General features: G+C 38.3%; 1 protein-coding gene across 7 annotated transcripts in view; it reads right to left on the bottom strand.

The window, feature by feature from the left end:
- The window catches only part of RALGPS2 (Ral GEF with PH domain and SH3 binding motif 2), a 156,992-nt gene that overhangs the window by 87,212 nt on the left and 50,012 nt on the right, over nt 1-19,768 (bottom strand). For all 7 annotated transcript variants that reach the window (XM_063342813.1, XM_063342815.1, XM_063342814.1 and 4 more), the window contains 2 exons: nt 18,441-18,548; nt 7,910-7,960 (listed from right to left, as the gene is read on the bottom strand). In XM_063342813.1, the coding sequence (XP_063198883.1) occupies nt 7,910-7,960; nt 18,441-18,548 (159 nt within the window). The remainder of the gene's footprint in view (nt 1-7,909; nt 7,961-18,440; nt 18,549-19,768) is intronic.

The following is a 19,768-nucleotide window of genomic DNA, read 5'->3' on the forward strand; positions in this document are numbered from 1 at the left end:
ATGGTCAAATTTATATTTATACACTCAAAATTAGAGGTCTAATATCAGTTGGGCACAGATGCAAGATCTGACTCTCAGACTGTGAACCATACATACATACATATTTTTATATTATTATTATTTGAAAGAAGAGGTCTCCCTGTTTCGACAGAAGACTTAGACAAGCCTCTGCTCCAAAAAAACCTTGTTGAGATTTTCTCTATCCGAACGGAAAGAGAAAGCAATGACTGTCAGAGAATAAATGTTTTGGTAAATGAGATGGCAATCTAAACAATGAGGCAGCAGAAGTAATTCCTAGAACACATTCCTGACTAAGATCTTATCAGTATTCCTGAGGCCGGAGGCTTGCTCTAAGGTTGCACTTTATGGTCCTTACCTTGGAATGAAATGGGGTTTCATGCAGTCTCACAAAAAGGAAAGATTTCATTGTACATTACTGACCATATCAAATACTGTTTAAAACTCTCAAATTCTAGTTCAGTCAAGAATACAGACTAACCCAACAGGGCTGACTGAAATTACAAGGTCACCACATTTTGCTTCAACCCAGTGATTCCTCAACTATGTTACATATGCTACTGGCCTACATGAGCCCTTCAAAGGCACAGCAGCTCCCAGCTTCACCTGCATGGAACGCTTGCTTCAGCCACTCTTCTACTAAATCTTTTCTCTTCCTCCCCCAAAACCTTTGAACTCTGTAATAAGATCACAAGCTGAAATAATCATTTGTGGAGTGTACAAAAGGACACAGAGACACAGGGTTGAGGCATACAATGAGATGGGAGAGTTATGGGCAGATTTGGCCACCTAGATTTCATACAATCATAGAATGGTTTGGGTTGAAAGGGACCTTAAAGATCATCTAGTTCCAGCCCCCCTGCCATGGGCAGGGACACTAAGTTACTCAAAGCCCAATCCAACCCGGCCTTGAACATCTCCAGGTATGGGTCATCCGCAACTTCCCTGCACAGCCTCTTCCACTGTTTCACCACCCTCACAGGAAATAATTTCTTCTAGTATCTAATTAAGATTTACCCTCTTTCAGTTTAAAACTGTTACCCCTTATCCTATCACTACACTCCCTGATAAAGAGCCCCTCCCCAGCTTTCCTGTAGGCCCCCTTCAGGTACTGGAAGGCTGCTATAAGGTCTCCTTGAAGCCTCCTCTTCTTCAGACTGAGCAACCTCAGCTCTCCCAGCCTGTCCTCACAGGAGAGGTGCTCCAGCCCTCTGATCATCTTCATGGTCCTCCTCTGGACTCGCTCCAACAGGTCCACGTCCTTCTTATGCTGGGGGCCCCAGAGCTGGACGCAGTACTCCAGGTGGGATTTCACAAGAGCAGAGTAGAGGGGCAGAATCATCTCCCTCGATCTCCTGGTCACACACTGATGCAGCTCAGGACATGGTTGGCCTTCTGGGCTGCGAGCACACATTGCCAGCTCATGTTGAGCTTCTCATCCAACCAACCCCCCAAAGTCCTTCTCCTCAGGGCTGCTCTCAATTCTTTCTCTGCTCAGGCTTTATTTGTGCTTGGGATTGCCCTGACCCACCTGGTTTTGAGCATGTCCAGGAGCTCCTTGTTCATTCATGCAGGCCTCCTAGCATTTTTGCCTGACTTCCTCTTTGTTGGGATGCGTTGCTCCTGAGCTTGGAGGAGGTTATCCTTGAATATTAACCAGCTTTTCTGGGCCCCTCTTCCTTCCAGGGCTTTATCCCATGGTACTCTACCCAAGCAGGTCCCTGAAGAGGTCAAAGTCTCCTCTCCTGAAGTCCAAGGTAGTGAGCTTACTGTGCACCCTCCTCACCACCCTAAGGATCTTGAACTCCACCACTTCATGGTCACTGCAGCAAAGGCTGCCCTTGAGCTTCACATTCCCCACCAGCCCCTCCTCATTGGTGAGAACAAGGTCCAGCATAGCACCTCTCTTCATTGGCTCCTCTGTCATTTGGAGAAGGAGGCTATGACCAACACATTCCAAAAACCTTGTGGATTGCTTATGCCCTGCTGTGATGTCCCTCCAACAGGTATCAGGGTGGTTGAAGTCCCCCGTGAGGACCAGGGCTTGTGAATGTGAGGCTGCTCCTATCTATTGAGGGCCTCATCTGCTCGGTCTTCCTGGTCAGGTGGCCTGTAGTGTAATGTCACTGTACACTGCAATGTCACCTGTCCCTGCCCTCCCTTTAATCCTGACCTATAATCTCTCTGTCAGCTCCTCATCCATCCCCAGGCAGAGTTCTATGCACTCCAGCTGGTCACCGACATAGAGGACGACACCCCCTCCTTGTTTCCCTTGCCTGTCCTTCCTAAAGAGCCTGTATCCTTCCATTCCAACACTCCAGTTATAAGAGCCACCCCACCACGTTTCTGTGATGCCAATAAGACCATAGCCCTGCAGGCATGCACATGTCTCTAGTTGTTCTTGTTCATTCCCCATGCATAGTGGCATATAAGTTGGGCCCTCCCACAAAGCTGACTTACTGGCTGGAGTGGCTGGAATTCCTTTGTGCTGCACTACAGGGAAAGAGAGCGGGGGAAAGATAATGAACTCAGACTACAGGAGGTAGGAGTCGAAAGTTGTTGTCAACTGGAGACAGAGTAGAAAAATTACATCATCACAGATGTAGGGTTAAGATAACTTGAAAAAACATGGGTGCAGTAAAGAAGTAAAGAGAAGGCAGGTATGGGACCGAGATGGTTCCAGACTGTATGGGGTCCCAACTAAAACATCAGGTGCAAAGGCACATCCTCTCCCATGCATGCTTGAAACTCAGCACAGAAGCAAAGTAACAGACAAAGCAGTCCTGATAACTGCTAGTGGCAACAGATTTGAGAATCTTCTAGCGCTATCCATGTTCTCAAGTGAAGGTATGTAGCACTGGATACTGCAAAGCAAAAGATCCTGCTCCTGACTGGAAAAGTACACATCAAAATCTTTTAACAGAGGTGCCAAGGCACAGTCACGCAGGTCCTCAGGACCTGGGCTATCAGTTCAGGTTCTTCAACAGCTTAATCCAACATCTACACCACTGTTTAGGGACAGACACAGGAGAGGCACAGACTTTTCAGAGTTCACAAAGCCTCCTTTTCCCCTCCCTTTAGTTAGCGTAAGAAATATAAACAGGGTGCACATAGCAAATGCATATGTGTATTTGTTACTTTAACTTGAACCTTTTTGTCCACCTCCTGCACACTGCTTCTCCATCTCACTTGCAAGACCCCTCTCCCCTGTAGAGCCAGTTTGCTTTTCTCTTGACTAGAAATAAGAGTAGTTTCTCTCTGCTGACTGTCCACAGTTTCTTGGCATTATTACCTGCCCAGTCTGCTTCAGGGGAAACTCTGTTGTTCACAATCCTCTTCCCCCTCACTAGAACCTGCATGCCTAAAATCATTACCCCTGGGGCTCACCCCATCACCCTAAGATGCTACCAACAGAAGAGAATCCACCAAGGTTTTTGCCTTCACGGCATTTGGTTTCGGCGAAGTATGATACAGCCCTAATGAGCATGGCCCTGACTCTGCACACACTACTGCAATAAAGCACACTAGTTTGCTGAACTGGCATTCAGAAACCGTTCTTATACTTCTATAAAAATACTCACTTCTTTGCTAATTAAAGAGACCACGCCTCCTATACTGTTACCCTAATTGAGGTATGTTTCTTTGATCTTCCTCTAAAACTGCACTTTTTCTGCCACGAGTTTTGACCCTGAAGTATTCACGAGGATTATTTCCTTAGTCTGCCAGCCAACTGAAGTACAGGAGCTACATTACTACAACTACCAATTTCTTATTTTGTGTAATTTATTTAAAATGAGGTGCAAGACAAAGATTTACAGTCAATAACACAAAAGCTAAACTTTATTCATAATTCATTTTGGTTTTCATTCCTTTTCAAACCTACAGAGTTTTACTTAACAAAATACTAGCAAGACACTTAAATTACAACCTGCACTACATGGAAGAAGGAGAGACTGTGCTCATTAAAATCTTTAAATACAGGTCAAAGCAAAAGTTTCAAAAATAGGAGGAGAGAAAAGGTAAGGATTAATAGTGGAACCATTACACAACTTCAGAACAAGTAGAAATGAACATTCAATAGGCAATTTTTTTTTTCCACTGCCTAGCCTAGTGAAGCAGAGGAGATGAAGTTAAAGGCAATAACCAAGTAAAGATTTTCAACATGAGTACATATGGGTAAATAATTCTAGAGAATGTATTAAAATATGTAAAATAAGTATGCAGATTTTCCAATAAAAGCAAGCTAATGCGTTCTGCAAGGGGACATCTGGCAGTTAGTTAATGTTAACATAGCTACCAGCAGCCCAAATGAGCGAGTCTATGACTACCTTTTTGCTCTATAGTTACTGCTCTCTAGAAAGCCACAACTACTACAGTAAAAAGAAAACAAAAAAGCAACACACCACTTGTCATTCATGGGCAACAGATGTAAAACATACGATTGACTTGAGGAAGTCCATCTTTTTTTGTTTCCCAGAAATGAAAACGCACATTGACTGCTTTCATACAGACAGAAGTTTATGTAGCAGAATGTGTTCTTTATCATCTTAATTTCTTATACCGTACCCCCCAGTTCTTAATTAACAAAGAAACAGTAAATCCTTCTACTTTTTTTTTTTCTCAGAATTAATTTGCAGGCATTTTTAATGATGAAGAAAGGTGGTTTCCAGTATGACTTGGAGTGATACAGTCTGCTTAAAGCTCAGGCAGAGGATCATGTCACTACAAACGGTCTAAGCCACGGTAACTGTTCAAGTCCATGCTTCTGGCTCACCGTAAATGTGAAGTGATCCACTGTACCTTAATCCCGAGTTGTGTGGGCTACACTAAAGCTCCCTGCCTGATTTTTCCCGAGCATGAAACAGGAAGTTGTAGTGGGTGATGTGTAGGAACTCTAGCACACAGGATAACTGTAGTAAATTTGAATATAGGCAGACAGAATTATATTTATTTGCTACAGATAGAGGCAGAAGGCTGTAAAAGTATACAAATGTGTGCTATAAGTATGTTCATTGATTTTGATGTTAAAGGAAAATTTACTATATATTGCTGTAAAAAGTGTTATTCAGGTCTGGCTTTTCTTAAGATAAACAAGACGAAATTCTGATATTGCTTTTAAAAAAAACTACAATACTTTAAGAAAAGTTTTTAAAACATGAAGATGATGCAACACAGCACTTTAGATAGTCAAGAAAAACTATGATACTTAAAGAATACTGCTCACACTTCCTAAAGATGGTGAAAATTAATCTCCATTTCTTTTAAAAATTAAAGAAGCATCTCTCAGAACCCCTATTCACAAAAACAAATGAAAATGCATGAAATGCTAAAAATACTTGTTCATATTTTGTTCTACAGAGTTTGGGAAGTAGACTAAGATTCACAGCCTGTATAAGAAAGATTTCTTGGTAAATTACAACAATCTATAATAAACAACCACTTTTTAAGTCTTGGCACACTGGGAAAGATTTTGTTCGTTATCTCCCACAATGCACACAGATGAGAGCTGTGAAATTTGATTCTAAATAGATTATCTATGGCACTGGTATTAAAAAACCCCCCAGATTCTATAAACACCTTTTATTCTATAAACTCATTAAAGCCTCAGTATAGAAGCCCTTTCACGCGGGTGAAATCAACTCAACATTGTTTTGTTTTCTAATTTCAAATTCAACAATATTTGAGTGCACACGTCAAGGTATATGTAAAGATTCACAACTTGAATCAAGATACGGATATAGCACAGAGTCTGGTAGATACTTCACAGAAACTCAGAAACCTACAACACTTCATTAACCTGCTGTCAATACACCTTTAGGCAATGTAAGCATTCCATGTTTGTTCTCCTTTTTGGCTATACAGGAGGAAAGCATCTTAATTGTGTCTAGCTGCTTCTGACCTGAGAGTTAATCTGCATGCCCCTTTTCCGTAGGGGATGAACACAATTTAGAGGCACATCAGATACAGACCTCTCCCTACCTGTGAAGGAGCACTGATGAACAAATAATATTTGCACACTGGCAGTGCCGTCAACTGCTTTTGTGCAAACACTTGAGAAGCGTCAAAACAGCGACACTTCCTCACATGGATATTTTCCAGTGAAGGCATGTGATTTTTTCCTTATGCTCTACATACAGATTTAAAGGAATTACTTTTAGATATATTCACCCACTCTCCCACAGTTATTTTTTTTTTTAGATAAGTTCAATTATTTTATTCTGCTTTTACCTTTTATGGTTTACGATAATGAGTGAGAACAACCAGCAAAGTTAAATGTGCTTTCTTGACATTTCTTCTCAACTCCCAGAGACTTTCTGTAGGTCTGCTCACACAACATAATCTGAGATACAGGAGGCAGCAATTAAAGGAGCAACAAATTAGGAGGTATGGAGTATTGGATCACGGACACTAGATATAACTTGCTGGCTTCCTTATGGTTGTTACACAACTGATTGCTCATCCTGTGCAGTGCTGGAAGCAGACTGCAAAGAATAAACCAGCATCAACGTCAAGCAGTTAAATTTCTTTATCAGCAGATCATTAGGAAAAGTCCTCACTAGTTAACTGGTGTTTTGATTTTTCTGATATCCAGTCCTTTGAAGCTCAGTGTAACTAGAGATGAGGCACTGTGTAAAAGCACCCAGAGCTTATTCAACTTCAACTCGAACCCTACACAGCAGTAATGCTTAACATTAGAAAAAGAAGTATACAAACACACACGAGGAAACTATTTAAAAGAATTAGATAAAAGGGTAAAATGCTTTAAAGTTTTGGGAAAGAGCTTAAAGAAAAAAAAATAAAAAGGATATATCCTATTAGAAGATTAGAATAAACATATTCTGCCAATCAAAAAGACTCTAAGGGTGCCCAGAAAAAAAAAACACAACACCCCAGAGAGATCAAATGGGAGGGTCTTTGAAGGATTTAAAAAAAAAATACAAAAACAACCCCAAAAAAAACAACAAAAAAATCCCACTCAAAACCACATCGGTTGGGAAATAGCTTGCTGAAATCATTAAAGTTAAATCATTACAACGTTTTCAAGTACAGATCAAAAGAAAGCCTTCAAAATATTTGTGGATACAGAAATAATGAAATCAATAGTCACAACCAAGAGATTCAGCAGGTTTTTCCACTTGAAGCAAAATACTCTTCAGCACACCACAGGAGTTACATGAGAAAAGCACGCTACCAATAAAATATTTTACAATAGCCTAAAGGTGACTGATGAGCTGAAAAAGACTTCCACCGTACTGATAAGGTGGACAATAAACTGAAAAATAAGCCTTCAAAAGTGCAAAACAACGCCCATAGGGAAATGCTAACTGTACAGAAAAAATGATAAACAAATTCATCATTTATTATAATCACTGTGAAGATTCTGAAAACATCAGTTCATGCCAGGCTGCAATCAGAACAGAATATGGCATCATATAGAAACAAAACAGAGAACACAAATCACCAACATATCCACCGATCACACCCATCCTGAATACAAGATGCCTTTACAGCCACTTTTCTTTTTCCAAAAAAAGATACGAACCAGTTACGGAAACACAGGTTGACATACCACATAATACCTCAGGAGCTGAAACCTTAAACATCATGATCAGAATAGTCAAATCAAGATGCCTGTCATTCGGAAACACTGAAATATAGACACTAGCTGAACTTATCTAAATACCAATACTTCATTCCCCAAACAAACTATTAGTTACACATATTTTTGTGTTACAAAGCCATCTGCTTCAGACCTATATGAACCGGGACAAAAATGAAGATTTATTGACATACTTACACTTTGCAATTCTAGAATTTATACATTGGCAAACCTTTTTTTTTTTTTTTCATTTAAATTTGAAACAAAAAGCAGTGAACTTGAACTACTTACTTCTGGCTGAATTGCTTTAAATACAGGGACATCCATTAGCGTTATCTGACCCTGAAATAAAAAAAAGTTAAAAAAATCATAAGTTCAGCTCAATATTAACCTTGCATTACATTAAGTTGCTGTGCTACATGAGAATGGTACTTATTCTGTTTCCTTTTATTATTTGACTTTCGTTTTGTAGCTAATTTCAGAGGTTTCGGCTCCTACCACAGCGCCGTCCTGCAAAACCAGAGAATAAAGTACTCCAAACTTTACATTTAATAAAATAAACAATGTATAAGAAATTATTCTCCAGAGAACAATCCTGCAGTTACATATGCAAGTCAAATCTTGAACTCAGAAACATGATATAAGAAGCTACCCAAGAATACAACAAACTAAATTTAGTTGCTCAAGGGCAGTTTTTCTTCAAACTCTGAATCTTAGTCTAGATGTTACCCAATTCTATTGAAAAATCCCTGAAATTCTTCAATCAATACCTGGACCATATTTAAATAATTAAGCTAAGTAATTGTTCAGTTGCACAGCAACAGCTAAAATTAAATACAGCCATCTCATTTCCAGCAAATCAGAACCAATAATCTGGGATGCCTCTTTAGCTTTGAAAGGGGTAAAAGGGAACTCGGAGTCAAAGACCAGGTTTTGCATTTTGAAACATATCCACAGAGCCCTATTTTAAGCATACAACTTAAGATTGCTTTCTGCCTATGTATCCAAAAGAAAGACACCATCTCTTTCAAAGAGTATGGAGGTAGCCCAGAAATATCAGCGCCATCTGAGTTACATACCACAAATACCCTTCTAACAGTGAATTCAGAGGCCTTGTTCCATTTCCTCAGATGTGAGCTGCATAACTTTATTCCCATTTCCTTGAAAATAGCGGTTCCCCCATTTATACACTCTGTGGTACACTCTCACAAATCACAATTTCCGTTGAATGCCACTGTTGGATAGCAGAATAGCTTCTCAGATAAAGTCAACCTCGCATAAAAACTTTAACTGGGATGCTCTAGTTGAAAGCAAGCAGATGCAAAGAGATGCCCTTGCTCTAACAAGACAAGAAACGATGCGTTTTGCCAAAGACAACCAAATACACATTTTGTAGCAGATCTCTTTGACCTCTAAATCTATTTTTAGTTATGAATTCTAGCAATCAAACATGACCATGAAAAGTTACATAAATCAGTCCCAGTTTCTGTAACCGATACAGTGGACACAATCATCTGGTACTTTGCAGTACATCATCGTAAAAGTAACAAGCCCTTTAGGAGTTTCCATTTTACAAACTTTCTTGCCTGGGCTCTGGTTTAGTTGGCTGCTCCTTCTTCTCCTAAACCATGGTGTTTTAAAGCTATATTAGAATTTTCTAGTCTTGGGCTAAAGTGAGATTAAATCAGACCAATTTTATGAATCCACATACCCTACTATAAATAAGGCAATATACACTCAAGAAGGGTACATGTCTGAAGACCTCTGTAACAGTAAATCCCATACAACCTTTTACATAAACAAGACATTCTTACATTCTTTGTCCTGTAACATAAATAACACAAATCATATGCTTCATACCACATGCGAGTACCTGCCACTCATTCGTATCCATAAGATATTTAAATGCCAACTCAAAAATTAATCTCCAAACTACCGTTTTTAAATGTGATTTAACAATCAACTGATCAGCTGCAGCATCCTTCGACAGCACAAATTATACTGTACCTTAAAATTTTAAATGAAGTCTAGGACATCAGACAGACATACTGCTCCCCCCACCCCCAAAGTTTTTTTAGCAGCAGCTATTTGTAATAACAGAAAATCAGGAATAGAGTATGACAAAATACTCTCTGCCTTCAACATAACTTCTCTGTTCCCTTGCACCCATACCAGCTACAGTAAAATACATATAATAAACTTCTGCCAAAAACAAAGGACGCCTTTCAAACTGAAAGCAACCTAGCTAACTGAAACCATTCTATTCTTTTATTATGAGGCCTGTGAAAAAATGACTTATTCTTGAGGGAATCAAAATGGTTTCTTTTCCTAAAATTAAAGACTCTTTCAGCATTTTTTTTTTTTTTTTTTTTTTTTTTTTTTAAGATCATCAAGGTCAGAAATCTTCACACAAAGCCTTTTTTTGAGAGAGGTATTTTATCTCGCCACGAGAAGTGCTGACAGCAACAAGTCATTCCTGGCAAAGGAAGTGGACAAATTTGTGAAAGTGCACCCCGGCAACACAAACTATTCCAACAGCAATTAATAAAGCTTTACTTTGGAAGGATTTTGAATGCATGCACAGACAATGCTGGTAATTTTTCATGCTATTTCCCCACCTTTTCCTAACCTGAGCAGGTTATCTGATAAAGAATAAGGACCCTTGGACAGTGACAGGAGTACTTCCTTGCCAAAAGCCACAACACGATGACAATGCTCCGCTATAGGTGAAGGGTACAGCTGGATCTTTACACTGCACACAGAAGAGCATTAGAAACTTCTAAACATACGTCACAGATGTCATTCTGGGTTATGTTACGCCGAACACAAGTAAGCAAATGCAGTTTCATCTTGACAGTTTAATACTATGCCCTCTTGTTTGGGGTACCTACGTATAAGGCTCTTTTGAGGAAACAACTAGGCAAGACACATCTTTACTGGGGCAGGGAAAAACACCCCACAAGTAGGGGGAATAAGATTTTTCTCCAAAAGCATGGTATTTAAGAAGGGGACAGGGAAAACCTGGCTAACTAATTTCTAGAGTTAAAATGCACTTGAAGCTGATAATCAAGATGTTTTCAGAGAACACTTATCCTAAAAGGAGCTGAGGCACAAGCTTATTTCTAGATCTTACTAAAAAGTTTAAGATGATAAATTGAGAATGCCTAAGCGAGGGGCTTCCCTATTAGGACAGCACTTATCTAAATACAGAAAGCCTGTACCACTGCATAGGACAAATCCACCTGATATTTGGGGGCATGTGTTATTTTTAACTTCTCACTCAGTAGGACGCAGCAAATCTATCCCAGTTTTGTAAATCATCTAATCACATATCCATGGCTGTGCAGGCACAAGCACCAAAGAATAACACTTACCTGCAGAGAACACTCAAGAGACACAGGGACAGAAGGAAAAGTGTGGATTGATTTCTCTCACCTGATCCAATCCTGACCATAGAGCAGCCAGACATTACAGCAAGAGTTAACGCTTCCTTTTGATTTCCAAGGTGAAGAACCCAGTCCTGAAACACCAGCCAAAGAACTCAATCTCTAGTCTCCCACTTGTCTACTAAAGTATACCAAACTTTCTCAGAAATTTATTATTTTAGGTAAATATGTGGCTGAATGAACATATTGCTACGCTTCCCAATAAGAGAAACTAATTCAAAAATTGGGTGAGATGGGGAATGTGAAACCAAATGAATGGGCACTTCAATAAAATTTGAATATAAAGTATATTAAAAAACATCCTTACTAGAGACCCGGGCATTTCAATAGTTATTAACACTTCACTGCAAACCCTCCTCACCCAAAAAAAGATTCAAACAACAATACAACAATAATAAAAGTGAGCCAGGAAACTGACTCGTTCACACAGAAGAGAGAATGCTTAAAAATAAATGTCTGTCTTCCCAGCCCTCCAGAATTTGTCATCTTAATCAACCTGAACTGCCTTAGATAAATTATAATGTAACTTGCTTCAGTAGCAACTCCTAAACTAATTATTACTTTGAGATAGATCAATACTCACTATTTATGAAACAAAGGCAGTTATTATAACTTTGCAACAGAACTCACATATCAAAACATATGCATACATTTTGAATGGGGAATGGTATATTAACACTGGAGGGAAAAAAAAAGCAACCCACTCATGCCAAAGCTCAAGATTAATGTTCATTACTAAAGAGATTTTAAATTGCTATTAAGAACATTTTTTAAAAAAGCAACTCGAAGAACTAAAAAACAAACAAACAAAAAAAACCCACCACAGTAAGTTTTAAAAGAGAAACATCTTCTAGTATCTAGATGTCCAATATCACATTGATATTAGGCTGGGTTGGGTTTTTTTGCTTGTTTGATTTCCACATCTTGCTGCTTTCACTAAAAGTAATATCTATCTTCAGTAACACTGTATCACTTATTCAAGTAATATCTTGTATCAAGTAACACAGTAACACTGTATCACTTGTTCAAAAAACATCCCTTCTTATTGAGGTTCCTTTCTTAGAGAGCTTGCAATTGCCATTAAGAGCACTTAAAAAAATTGTTCCCAGTTCCAAAGAGTCAAGTGACTGATAGCTGAATACCTAAGCTGATAGACAAGAAACCATTTGCGTTTGTAGATATGACAATGCACCTCACATAAGAGTTTAAATATACCTTTGACAAAACTTTTTTAAACATTAACTTATTCATATTTGTAAGTCTAACACTTAACTGAATTTTTACCATTTTAAGGGTGCTTGCTCACTACTAAGTAAAAATTAAAGCAAACTGTAAGTCTGGCATTCTAATTAATAGCACTTGAAATGACAAAACTATATTTATGATATTTATGTTAGATGCCATTGCTCAACTCTTACAAAAAAGTAACTTCTACCATGACCAAATTGTGGGCAATTTAAACCCCAAATAAACAAGCCACTACTTTGGTTTCTTCAGGGAGGAGATACAATGCACCAACTTTTCTCATTCCAGCTCCTCAATCCAGCCAATACAAATTCATGGATAGTTCCTTCTCCTAAATGTGGTTTAATGTTTTAATATTCAAACCAAAAATTGTAAACATTCACATCAATTTGTTACATGAAGCAAGCCAACCATAACCTCTGGTTTTTTTTTTAGTTGTCAGCTGCATATATTTAAAAAAATAATAAAATCACATGTGCAATACAAAACCTTGAATAACTTCTTACTCATCATTTAAATTACACAAAGATAGGGAATCGATATTTTCAACCTTTCAAGAAGCCTATTGGAGTTCATTTACATATATTAAAGAACTTCATCGCTCAAGCAATGAAAAAGCTGAATGAAAGTTTTGTGTTTCTGTTTATCCTAGGTAACAATTCCTCAATGCAATTAGAAGAAGTATGTTTTTACATCTAAGGTACAACTAATGTATTTCCCAGTCCTCAATCACTTGAAGAGCCCTACAAGAGAAAACCATCTTTTAAAAACAGTGAATGAACATCTTGCAATTAAGACACTGGAAGATAAATTTTTACCCCCCTGCACAGCCATGGGCACTTTTGCATGTAATTCAAAGACCTTGCCTGGCGACAAGTCCCCCACCACAATATTTTAGGCTTCCTGTATGTTGAGATGTTGGACTTGTTAACAAGTACTTCAAAATACTAAACTTACTAGCACACAGCTTCATATACAGATAAAGAGATTCACCTCTCTCTTGGCCAAGGTTGTCAGGCTAGAAATTTTACAACCAGGTGATTAAGAACCACATCTCATTGTGCTTCTTTGAGGAATATGGAGAAACTCAAAGCGAAATTTTAAAACACTCCCCAATTCCTTCTCTCTTCTCCGTGAACACATGGACTACCCTCCTTCCATAAAACCCTGTAACTTAAGAACTTCTAGTTGCAATTACCACCCCTGCATTGAGCTCCTCTCCATGCCCCTATATGAAAGTTCCCATTTGATCTGGACTATAACCCCACCTTTCGAGTCCCTAGACTTTCTCAAGCACGAACTCCTCCTCTCAGGCTATTCGCAGTACTACATGTTTTCCTGCCAGGTACCTACGATGAGGACAGTGCATTTCCCATGGAGCTCCCAGACAGAGACTCTCACTGTGAAAAGAAAAACTACATTTCTGTCTGAGATTAAAAAAAAATATGAAATGCCTACATTTTGATTATTGAAGAATATTGCCATAATCTGATTTTCCTTGAAGCCATGTTGGTTCAAGCAGCACTTCATAAATTGTTCCTTAATCTGAATTTTTAGAAGGAATTATATTTAAGCCTTCCAACTTGGCTTAGCACTGTCTCTCCAGACTGCCAGAATATTTTTCCTTGCCGAAAAAAAATAGCTAAGCCTCTGTTAAGCACTGCATCAGTAGGAGAATAATTCTGCAGTCCAAAATGAACGCTGGGGGGGATTAAAGTTCCTGTGATGAAACTCTACTTGTTTTCTCACAAAGTCTGCTCCAGAACTTTTATCATTAATAGTTCCTTCACACTATAATAAAGTTGCTTCTTCTTGCTCTCATTGGGAGCATACTCCTCTAAAATAAAGCTAATAGGATCACATACTAGCAGAAGTCCTTTTTCGTCAAAAGCTCCTAGGGCCCTGTACTTAACTTTATTCAAACTGCTCTCAGATGCAGATGACAGACTTGCCTCAAACTCCCTAATCCCCCAACAACCAGCCTCAGGAGAGGCCAAAACCAACAGTACTGCCAGGAACTGTGTTGCACAACTCACACCAGTAGCTGTGCAGGAACTTGCTGAGGAGGCTGCGAATCTGCCAGAGTCCCGCACAAGACAGAAAGTTCTCCTGGGGGGAACCTCAGACCAGTTTAAGTTATTTTTGTTCTGTTCAAAGTTGCAAAAAGCGTGTTTATTGAACCCCACACGGATCAAGACATATTTATGCACTTTTATTAAGCAAGTGATGCAGTTCCAGAACTCTCAAGACCTGCTTCCTTTACAAAACACACACTCACGCTCTTTTTTCAGATACAGATAACTTGATATTTAACTGCCATAAGAATGCCTCTAAGAAAAATTCCTTGTTTCACCTAAACATGTTAAAATAAACTTTATATTTATACCGTTTTCCAAATTAAGCAATATTCTTTTTTCCAACATCCAGTTGACAAAGCCTAACTGGAATTAAAAAGAAAAGAAATGCACATACGTCTCAATGCAAACTTACTTCACAGCACTTTCAGAGACTAGGCAAAAGAATAAAGAATCCTTCTTAGATAACTAGGTGGGAAAAAAAGCAACACATTTATACAGCTGTGCTTCCCTTAATTCCACCTCAAATATTTACACCACCGTGGCTAAGTATAAAATGGTAAAGTGAGTCAAAAAGTAATAAACAGTCAAATAATTAAACAGTAGCAGTCTAAGGAATAAGAATTTACTGTAAAGCAAAAAATAAATATTTCTTCAACTTGAGGTTCGCCAGCATCTTAATTTGGAGCTCACATCCCCAAAGCATTTTCCTTTTTTCTTTCAGTCTCACCAACCCCCCCTTTCTACTGCCACTGCACCATTAACATATCCCTCCCCCACAAATTGTGCCCTGTACACTCGAAACCACACTTCTCCCTTCAACAAAAATGGCCAGCATTCACTGCAACTGTCTCTACGCTGTGCACACACAACAGCTCCATCAGCAGGGCCAGACACCAGTGGGTAATCCTGGCACCAACTTGTTTTGTGGCTTTTAGCTGTTTAATAAAGAAGTGAGCAGTGATCAGCCTAAAAAGCAGGTATTCAAAACAGACAGTCTCCTTATTAGTTACAGCTAGAAAGCTGTCTGTAGAATCCTTAGCAGAAAACAAACATGTGCTACTTTCACACTCATTGAATGGGATTTTTTTTTTCCCCAAAAAAAAAATTTTGTGAAAGACGCACATATTCAACACATCCCCTGGAAACTTTGTAAGGTGATAAAGCAAACTGTAAATTTGCAACAGCAGCAGCTATGCCTGAAGATCTCACCTGCTTCGGCTGTAACTTGTCCCTTTCTAAAGTGGCCTTCAACTTTACAAAACACCTGGTTGGTAACAACAGTTTAACTGGACTATTACGCATGTATTACAATAATAATTTCCATTATTGTTCAAACTGGACCCCTTGAAGGGCTGGCTTATTTCTGCTCGAAAGTTAGTACAAGACTTAACAAAGGACCATTACATGAAACGGCACACCAACTGTGCATTCAGGACAGTATTAGGTGACTGCCAAAGGGAAGAATATGGAAATAAAATCACCAAAAATATTTACACTTGGGCTTCTCTTTGGCTTGGTAAGCAGGTTCTTGAAAATACAGGATTACAAGCAATAGTTTTAGTCCAACTTGTCTCTTACCCAATAACCGACTAAACAGATCAAGTGTTGAAATAACAGTGATGTCTCTAATGCAGTGGGAACTGAAAAGACATCTGTGTGTCTCATATTGATACTGAAACCACTAGCATGAATCTTATTTCCAGTATCTCTCAAACTTCATTATCTTTCAGATTTTTCCTCCTCTTTCTCCAGCTTAACTCTAATTGTTCCATCCGTACACAGTGACATGTTTTGATGAAAATGCAAAGTGTGGGTACTTAGCCCACACATTATTTCCTCAGTTCACCACTTTAAAAAAAATTTTTTTGAAAACAGTATTCATTCTGCAGTTGGTAATAGGATTCAGCCTTCGCTAAGTGACAGATGTCAGTAGTCTGTATTACATCCATTTTATAAGAGCCATCACTAAACCATAAGTTTTCTCATCCTTTGAAAAAGCAATTGGCAGCATATCCATGTCCAATCTGAGAGGTACATACCCACTATTAAGTGAAAACCTTACTAACATAGTTTTGCATTCTCATCAGTGCTGGTATCCTCAAGAGCTTGGGCATACTGCATCGCTCTGCCAGCCTTCACATTAACACTGAAACCCAGATGAAGACTCTATATGGTAGGACTAAAAGCAGGAAGAATAATGAAACGGCCAATAAAATAAAAACAAGCATACGGATCAAAGGTACTTTTCCTCCAAGGAACCTAAGTTTTGGGCAAATTTACTTATTTCTACTACCTTCAGCAAGGATGATCAGAAAAAGACAGCATTCAAAGCAAGCAAGCCCTACTGGAAAAGCAGATAAACTTGCCTGAGGAAACAAACGTTAACAAAGAAGTTAATGTTTGTAGTTCTGTACACAGCTGTGTACAGAATAATTGAAAAAGAAATGAAATGAATTATAACTTTGCCAAAGGGCTGAACACTGACTACTGGCAATCTTGCTTGATTGTTCAGAACTCTATCTATAGGACATTTCAGATCCATTTACAGTAAATGAAACCTCATATGAAGAACTAGATACTCTAAAAGGTAGAAGGCTAAGACTAAAGGTGTTTTCTTTTGGGGAACTGAGAAAACAGCAAAATTATACCAGTTAGCATAAACCAAAGATATAACCACAGGTTCAAAATTGCAATGTGAAATGCTTAACGAAAAGATTCTTGTTTATGAGTGGAACTCTACACAGTTTGAGGCATAATATGAGAACAGTAAAAACACTGGATTTTAATAAAGATTTCTATTTGACCAAGATTTGCTAAGTAGGTAACATTTAGAACACCCATGAACATAAAAGGTTTCTGCACAGGAGAGATGATTTAGTAGGGCAAAAGGATCATGAAATGCGATAAAAGACAAAGCACTTTTGTATGTTTTACTGTCCAAGTGAGTGACAGCAACTACACCAAGACTATTCTGCTGCACAACAGCATCCACCACTGGCTAAATAGCTGAGCCATTCAAAGGAACCTGTAGCTATTCTGGCCTGAATGCTAATTCCAGTTGAATTCACACCACTAGCCCCAAAATCCCTAAGTACTTGGATGTCCTTTATGTAGAGAGATCGTAAGATAAAAGTGAAAGAACAGCCAGCCCCAAAAACATCTTCCCATGAAAAGCAGGTGATTCATTGCCCAGCTGTTGCTGATGATGGAGCAAGAGACCCAAACTACATGACTTCAACATCAGTCAGGAATAAATCCCATTAACTACCCAAGAAGAATTTAAGGTGTAAGTACCACTTCATAATCCAGATGCTTTAAATTTTCAGTCTACTCATTAAAATCAATTTAGCTATTAATAAATAAATAGTTATTAACTATTAAATAATAGAAAAAACTTAATGGGAATATTCTGTGATACATACTACCACATTTCAATAATCTCCCCAGGACAACTCATCATGAATCTCATCACTGGAATTATAAAGGCAGTAAGAGCAATAGCTTGTCAGCAGTCTTTCTAGTAACATACTTGAATCACTTAGAGGGACCATCTGTCATCTTAACCTCTACAAGTAGGTAAAAAAAAAAAAAAATCACCCAATGTTTTGCTTAAATATTTTCACTCATTTGTTCTTCATTGTGCAGAAGAATATCCAACTCATTATTCTGTACCATTGCACCCAAAAGAAGCAAACGCTTTCTAGATGTAAGAATTAAGTTAAAAATTTAAACACCTCCAGAAAAAACAACTACAGATCAAGTGTATTCTTGCAACAAAAATATTCATGTCAGAATTAAGCTGCATAATAAAGACTTAAGAATCTTTGGTCGATGTTAGATTTAAGAGTGTGAAAAATGCCTGGACAGCATAGCCCAGAAAGATCACTTAAAATTAAACAGAATATAGACAATTAATAACTATAGTGCAGGATCCATTTTTGAAACCCATGGACAACGGATGTTAGGCAAAAACCATACAGAAATGGAGACACAGAGGCAAAGTTACCAAGAAGATTCACACACGAAGTAACAAAAATCACTTGAATTGCTTACCGCATATTCTTCTGGTGTAACCTTTAGAACATCAAATACCACTGCATCAAAGCTCTTCTTCAGTTCAGCCGAGCCTTTGTCACTCAAGGATTCAGAGCTGCTACTCTTCTGCAGAAAAAAAACCAAAAACGCTGATGATATTTTGGTTCTCTCCTCTTTTTTGTTTTTTACCCTCCCAAAAGTAAAATTACTGTTCAAACACCACTGTTCACAGAATTTTTCTACTGGGTAAATTATCAATTAAAAGTCAGTCACAGGACACACTTTCTCCTGACAGACACTTCTAAACTCTCAAACCGATTTCAATGGATTTCAAAGGTGTTCCTCAAAACGCAATAGTTACATTTCAAGGCATAATTAAATTCCAATTTTGTTGACAGGAAAGTTAATACCAAAAATAAGAACAACAATACAGTCACACTGAATTTCGAACAGAAAAAAAACCACTATGGTGAGAAAAAAAGACAAGGTCTGCTCCAAAGGAATAGTTAACATCAAAGAACAGTATCAATCTCTTCCTGTTTCTCTTAGAAGCATTAAAACTTACAAGAATTACACCATGAGTTAGGTATGTGTTTCTGTTGAAGACACTTAGTATAATCAAGTTGTTTAAAGGACTTTTTAAATGCTAGTAATTCACATTTGCAAAAAATGTGATAGATTATTCTTCTATGAACCTGCCTACAACATATTTAGCTTCCCTGCAAAATACAAACACAGTTCAAAAAATTAACACTTTGTATGAAATTAACACTTCGTGTTTCATATATTGTTTTGATATGTTTCATGTGAAAACAATACATCTATGTTATTACTACTTCCTTTACAACACAGATGCAAACCTAGATTCTGTTCAGTCATTGCAAGAAAGAAGGGTTTTTTCGCATGGAGACTGAATGTCACATCCAGATGTATGTTTCATATATGAACCCCAGGCATACTTATTTCAAAAGTCTGCATGCAATCATTTTTCTGCCCCACACACTCTCTCCTCTGAAGCCCTGGAATGCTTCTTGCTTCTTCGTTTGTTTTCTCTTTCAGAAACCTGGCATAAAGCAAACTCTCAACCAAAAAGGAAGAAATAAGATGAGACATGAAAACCATCATGAAGAACAAAGTTACTACAGTAACTATATCGGGTTTAACTCCTCTTCTTGGGCAAACAGCGCGCTTGCCTGAAGTACAGTATGGTACCTGCATGCTTCAACAACAGCATAGCCTTGATGTAACAGAGCTCCCACAACGTTTTTGCTAATACATTCTTTGGAGAGATTCAAGAGAAAGAAAACTAGTATTGCTGGGAGCTCCACCTCAGCTGTGGCAAAACA

This window comes from Chroicocephalus ridibundus, chromosome 8 (genome assembly GCF_963924245.1).
Source record: "Chroicocephalus ridibundus chromosome 8, bChrRid1.1, whole genome shotgun sequence".
Classification (NCBI taxonomy): Eukaryota; Metazoa; Chordata; class Aves; order Charadriiformes; family Laridae; genus Chroicocephalus; species Chroicocephalus ridibundus.